Here is a 6,302-nt window from a genome sequence, read left to right on the forward strand (position 1 = left end):
AACATCAGGAGGACTTCAGGAACGTTCAAAGATCTGCAGAACATCAGGAGGACTTCAGGAACGTTCAAAGATCTGCAGAACATCAGGAGGACTTCAGGAACGTTCAAAGATCTGCAGAACATCAGGAGGTTTCCAGGATCCGTCTGAAGCTGTGGGTTGATTTCTAACTTGGAGCTTTTAGTTTGACATCAGCTGAAACCTTGGAACCTGAACGTGACGGGTGGAGTTCTCCGGCTGGAAACTGGAAACATCAGAGCTGAACTCAGAGTTCAGCGTTTATCAGCTCACACGGCCGTCATCAGCTCACAGGAAACATCTTCCTGTTTCTCTGCAGGTGTTACTGAAGGACCGAGGAGGAACGACAGACAGATCAGCAGCTGAATGTGGAGAAAACATCACTTCTTCTGTCTGTTCATTAGGATTCATTAACATCAGCTCAGCAGAACCTTTCTGGGTCGTCTCTGTTGGACGGGCTCAGAGGAAAGCAGAACCTGAAAGAACTCGTTCTTCTACCTCGAGGTAAAGAAGTCCCTCAGATGGGCCAGAACCTGTTCCCTCCGCTGCGTTTGGACCGCTCTTACAGCTCGCTGGATCAGAACCGTTCTCCCAGGAAGAAGATCAGAACCTGAGGTCCAACTCCTCAGAGAGCTGGGCGGAGGTCTGGGAGGTCCGGACTTTACGGAGGATTAAAACTCCCAGGAGGACCTGGAGGAAGCTGGTCCGCCTCTGACAGGACGGATAAAAACCAGCTGCTCTGGTTTTTATTTATTCGGGCTTAAAAACAAAGAGATAAAATAAAAGCTTTTGAACGACGGCAGGAAAACCTTCAGTGGATTCGTCAAAGACTGGACGGCTGCCATCTGTTTGGGAGGAATCAGGCCAGAACGGGCAGAAAGATGAGCGGGGATTACCGGCTGGGGGGAATCATCGTGTCCACAGAGGGATTACACCGGCCTCCGCTGCAGACATCGCTTTTTGGGGGGGTCGGCAGATTGGGTGAACGTGACAAACGGACCCAGAACCAGGACAGACGGGCTGAACGGGGCAGCTAATCTGACAGCAGGAGGCCGTCGGCTGGAAAAGATTTTATTTAAATCTGAAACAGAAAAACCTGCAGCGTCTGAAACACCAGGAGGTTCTGGTTCCTTTTCCTCCTTCAAGCCTAAAAAACCCAAACTTTAACCCTTTAACCCCCTGAAGAGCAGAGCAGAGCTGTTTCCATCGCCCCCATTAACTCCCATCGTTCAATCATCTGATTAAAGATCAGCAGAGATTCTTCTAACAGAGAGACTCCACTTCAGCAGAGAGCCAGTTTACCAGGAAAACATCTGGATTCAGCCTTTTTCTGCACAACACACAGACCGGACCGGTACCGGACCAGTACCAGCTCCAGCAGGACAAGTTTAAAGTTATAAAACTCTTTATTTTCCTTAAAATAAACCTGCTGCACCGAATCACTGACGAGATAAAAACTAGTTTCAAACAAACAGATTGTGATTAAATTCAGATGAAAGCAGAGATTAATGAGGATGTGTGGGAGGAGATATTTTGCTAACAGACACACAGGTGAAGACATTATCAGCGCCACCCTAACGATGAAAACAGCCAGACTCTGAGGATTCAGCTTCATCTGAAGGAGACAAAGGGATGAAGATGATGAAGAGGAGCGCAGGCTGAGCTCTACTCATCTACAGGTGATGAAGATGAAGATGAAGTTTTTTTTTTTCAGTTATAATCCTAATCCAGTTCGTCTGCTTCAGAGAATCCAGGCTGATCCTCGTTTCTCTCTTCAGTCAGTTTTTACTGTTTCAGCTCGGAGCTCGGCTCTGAGACGAGCCGAAGGTCTCCTGAAGACAAACAGGATTCATTTGTCTCATTTGTCCACATGTCGGCTGTTCTCTGTAATAAACCCGGCGCTGTCTCTGAAAGCCAGCGTCTTTCCATTCAGTCCTGGGAAAGTCAAACACATCCGACCACATTCCTGCTGCTCGCCGCCCGTTAACCCTGCAGCTGCCTCCCCCGACCGAACCCACGGCTTGGAAACGTTTCAACGTGTGCTCGCTCATCGGACGAGTCCCTGCTTCAAACAAACGGCAGGAAAACAAGCTGCGGATCGTTAATCATCGTCCCGTTCCAGTCCGGACACGTTCCTGAGACAGTCTGCAGGAGGAAACCAGGCTGGGACTCTGCTGAACGTCAGACCTGAACAACTGAGACTGGGGGACGGGGGACAGGGGACCAGGGACCGGGGGACCAGAGACCAGGGGACTGGGGGACCAGGGACCAGGGGACCAGAGACCGGGGGGACCAGGGACCAGGTCTCAGTTACAAACACTCCTCTGAAGCTGAAGGGTAACGAGGAGCTCCGGAGTTCTAATCTTTCCTGTCCTGACCAATAAATCCCAATCAGGCCTTCCAGAGGCTGAGACAACATTACAGGAAAACGTTTCACCGTCATGGCCGCCCCGCGTTTACGACCCTTCAGACATGAAGACGGGCCGATCTGGACCGGTCTTAGTTTTCCTCATCAGTCCCAGTTTTGGACCTGGACACGTCTTCTGTCTCCTGAGACAAGCAGTGAGACATTTTGGAGACATCCATCTTTACCTTCCCCTTTTTGTTTTAGTAGAACATTACAGGAATGGACACGCCCCCCGCAGTCCAATATGGCCGCCCTTCCTGTTGCGCTCTGCATGGGATCAAATATGAAACTTTTTATAAATGACCAGAATATTAAGTTTAATTTATGATAATAAAATGTTGATTTTTAATGTGGACAAAAAAAACAAAAAGCTGCAGAATCAGAACATTAACTGATGCTTCGACCTCCTCTTCCTCCATGACCTTTGACCCCACCGTGAGGGTGAAACGAACAGGAGGACGGCTGCAAAACAAGTTTCTGTCCTCCAGATAAACAAACATCATCCGATGACCTTTGACCTTCGGCTGAGTTCAGCCGTAAGAAACACTGAAATAATCTGTAACTTTAACGAGTCCAAGGCAGACGGGCCTGCTGGAGCCCGGTTCTGGTTCTCTTGTTGACATGCGGCTCACATTCCAGCGTCTTTCAGGACAACAGGCGGATCAGGAAGACGGAGCTGGAACCAAACCGATACGTGTTCGGCCTGAGAAGCACCGAATGGAGCCGGCTTCAAGGAACGTCTGTCCCTTCACCACGGCTGACCGTGGGACAGACTCTGGACAGACTCTGGACAGACTCTGGACTCCAGAAACCAGCATCTGGGTTGTCTCCAGAACTCCGGCTGACCCAGAACTAGGCCCAGTTCTGGACGTTAAAGCTCCAGCCTGTCAGCGCCACGGTTAGAAGGTTTGTTTCCTCTTTGAGTCGTTCCTGAGCCAAACTGAAGCAGAACCTTTGACCTCTGGATCTGATTGGACGGTTCCTCTGGAGGGTCGCGACCCGAACGACCCGGCGAGTCGGGATGATTCTGCCTCCATCAGGCGGTGTTTTAACGGACGCCACAGAGAGCGTTTGAAATCTAAATTAGCTCCAACAGTCATAAAGGAATGCTTGTCGCCCGCCAACTGTCAGAAACGAGTTTTAAACTGAAACCATTTTATGCTGAGAAACTTTAAAATAACGACCATCAGCTGCTACCACACCCAGTTAAGCCCAACGTCTGTAAAATTCACTGAGGTTAACGCTGAGCGGAGACCGTCGCTACGCCGACCGGCGGCGCTGCGTCGACCGGCGGCGCTGCGTCAGCTGGAGGTCCTGGCAGGAGGTGAGCGATGGTTTTATCTGAAAAGGTCTGAAGGCTGACAGAACGGGACTGAATTTATCGCTCCGGTTGGCCGCGGTGGAGAAAACAGGTTCCGGTTGCCTTCTGGAGCCTCGGCCCTCCCAACCCAACAGAACCGACACAGAACTCCCCCGGGTGGAACAAGCTCACCGTCAGCTGCCATTTTCCCCTGATGGTAATTAAAAACAAGGCAACCATTTCTTCCCTGAAATCTGGACTCGGTTCTGCTATTACTCGGGTCAGAGACTCGTGATCCCACTGCTGAGCTGGGTTTTTCAGAATAAGAGCGTTCATAAAGTCGTTCATAAAGTGGGGACAAGAAGGAACCTGATCTAACTCTGTGAGCGGGGAGGTTGGAACCTGCAGAAAGTTCTGACCCGACCCGCCCGGCAGCTTACCGATGAGAGCCTGGAAGAGGTTGCTCTGGAAGATGTCGATGACTCTCTGGATGGAGTGGCGGAGCTGCCGGTCCTCGGTGTGGTTCAGCTTGTTGCGGTACTCCTCCAGCAGCAGCAAAGCTCGCTGGGCATCTGGACCGGAGGAAGAGGAGGAGGAGGAAGAGTCAGGGCTGAAAACATGGAGCCGGTTCAGACGCTACTTCCTGCCGCCGCCGCCGCTCGATAACGCTCAAACCGAGCGATTAAAGTCGAACCCGGATCCATCCGAGCACCAGGCCGTTCGTTTTTATTCAGCCTATAAATTATTATAAATCTGTAATTAAATTCTTAATCCGACTGAACTTCCCTCATCATAAAGAGTAAAGTTTAAAGACACCAAATAAATAATAAATTCTTTCAGTTAAAGTTTGTTTAAAGCAGAAAAATCATCAGAAGAGAAATAAAATTAAATCCTCAGCGTCTTTTTTTCTGTATTTTGAGTCAGTTTTGTTGAAATCAGGAGCAGATTCGGTTCTGATGACCCAGAAGTGACCTGATTCCCTTCCAGAACAATAAATTCATTAAATCCTAACAAACCCGGACCAGGAGGCTCTTCTTTAACTTTTTAACTCTTAATTATACAAAATAAAACTTCTCCAGGCTCCAACCTTTAATGTTTTAATAAATTAAAGACAAATAATAAGTTTGTTTTCAGGATTTATAAAGAAATAACCTGTCAGTAAACTCTTCAGGAGGAATTCATGTTTTCTGGGATTTAAAAGATCATTTTTAGCTGCAAATAAACTTCATCTAATATTAAATAAGTTTTCTAAAGAACTGCTTTAATTTTAAACAGAAAAACTAAATCATTTAAGTCTCTTTTAATTCAAAGTTAAAAGTAGTTTCTGACTAAGAACAGATTTAATTAAAGCAGATTTAATTTATTTCTTATTTAATTAGTTTTAAACCTGATCACAGATTCTATGGGAGGCATTTTCAACTCTAATAACAGACACTTATGGAAACATTTGGGATTTTTTTAAGAATAAAAGTTAAATTATTTTAAGTTCGATGAGGTCTGGACTGACTAAGAATGTTTTTTTTAATTTTTCTATTTGCGTGTTTTAGATTTAAACGTCTGTTTGAGGACTCTATAAAAGTTTTATTGATATTCAGTTTATTTTTAGTTCCAACAAGGTGCCCCATTTAGAACTTGTTAGCATCAGAAGCTAACAGGCTAGCTGCACTTTAACTCACTTCTCCCGGCTCGGTTCGGCTCAGGACGGGAGAACCGAACCGTGTGGGCCGCCTTTGGGTCGGGTTCTGGTCGTGTTGGTGTTTGTGTGTTTGTTTGTGTTTGTTTTTCCGAGCTGAACACCGACTTTCCCCCCGCAGGTTAGCCGAGTTAGCTTCGTCTCCAGCGGGGTGAAGTGGAAGCGGCTTACCTCTCTTTCTGACGGGCATGTTCTGGCTCGGCTCGGTTCGGTTCGGAGCTAAGGACGTGTTAGCCGCATACGGTCCCCCTCACAGGACGGGTTGTTCCTGCTCCAAGGAAATCCCTCCACGACGAGACCAAGTTCCGTCCGAACCGAACTTAGTCACTGAAAACTGACCCGGTCCAACAAGCAGCAGCAGCAGCCAGAACCGAGTCTCAGAAACTCACAGTATCCCGGTCCAGTTCAAATGTTCCGGAGGAAAATTCAGGAGCAGCTCCGGCGAAGACAGCGGCTCTCCGAGCTGCAGCTCCCCGCCCGACAGGCTCCCTGCGCCGGCGGAGGTTCGGTCCGGTTCTCGGTCCGGTTCAGCTGCTGTGCGCCAAAGTCCGGCTCGAACCCGCCCAGTTTCCGAACCGGCTGAGAGCCAGGCGGTGCAGGCTGCTCCTGCTGCTCCTGCTGCGGAGGAGCAAAACCACCAAAAACCTACAAATCAGGAGAAACTTTCAGGTCCGGTTCCGACCCAAACTCAGCCACTTCCGGCCCGTCCTCAGCCTGAAAGCTGCAGTCGTGTCAAACTTCTCCGACTGAGAAATCCTCCTCCTCTCCTTCCTCCTCCTCCTCTGCCTCTCCTTCTCCTGCTCCTCCCTGCTCCACAAATTCCAAACTTTCCTCCAAAATGGCGACTCAGGAGCTGCAACCGTGAAGCGTGTGACTCCCGAGAGCCT

General features: G+C 48.7%; 2 protein-coding genes across 3 annotated transcripts in view; both read right to left on the bottom strand.

Annotated features, from left to right (window-relative positions):
- Window positions 1–6,273, bottom strand: part of LOC112450121 (disks large homolog 1-like) — an 18,231-nt gene extending 11,958 nt beyond the window's left edge. Inside the window, exons 1-2 of one of the 2 annotated variants that reach the window (XM_037982101.1) lie at window positions 5,587–6,270; window positions 4,163–4,294 (exon numbers count right to left, since the gene is read on the bottom strand). In XM_037982101.1, coding sequence (XP_037838029.1) covers window positions 4,163–4,294; window positions 5,587–5,605 — 151 coding nt within the window. In that variant the 5' untranslated portion in view covers window positions 5,606–6,270. Of the gene's footprint in view, window positions 1–4,162; window positions 4,295–5,586 lie in introns of both variants that reach the window. The other variant, XM_037982100.1, reaches the window with a different exon arrangement.
- Window positions 5,842–6,302, bottom strand: part of LOC108228238 — a 15,371-nt gene continuing 14,910 nt past the window's right edge. The window contains exon 6 of the mRNA XM_037981905.1: window positions 5,842–6,033. Within this exon, the coding sequence (XP_037837833.1) occupies window positions 5,842–6,033 (192 nt within the window). The remainder of the gene's footprint in view (window positions 6,034–6,302) is intronic.

The sequence above is a fragment of the Kryptolebias marmoratus genome, linkage group LG20, assembly GCF_001649575.2.
Source record: "Kryptolebias marmoratus isolate JLee-2015 linkage group LG20, ASM164957v2, whole genome shotgun sequence".
Lineage (NCBI taxonomy): Eukaryota > Metazoa > Chordata > Actinopteri > Cyprinodontiformes > Rivulidae > Kryptolebias > Kryptolebias marmoratus.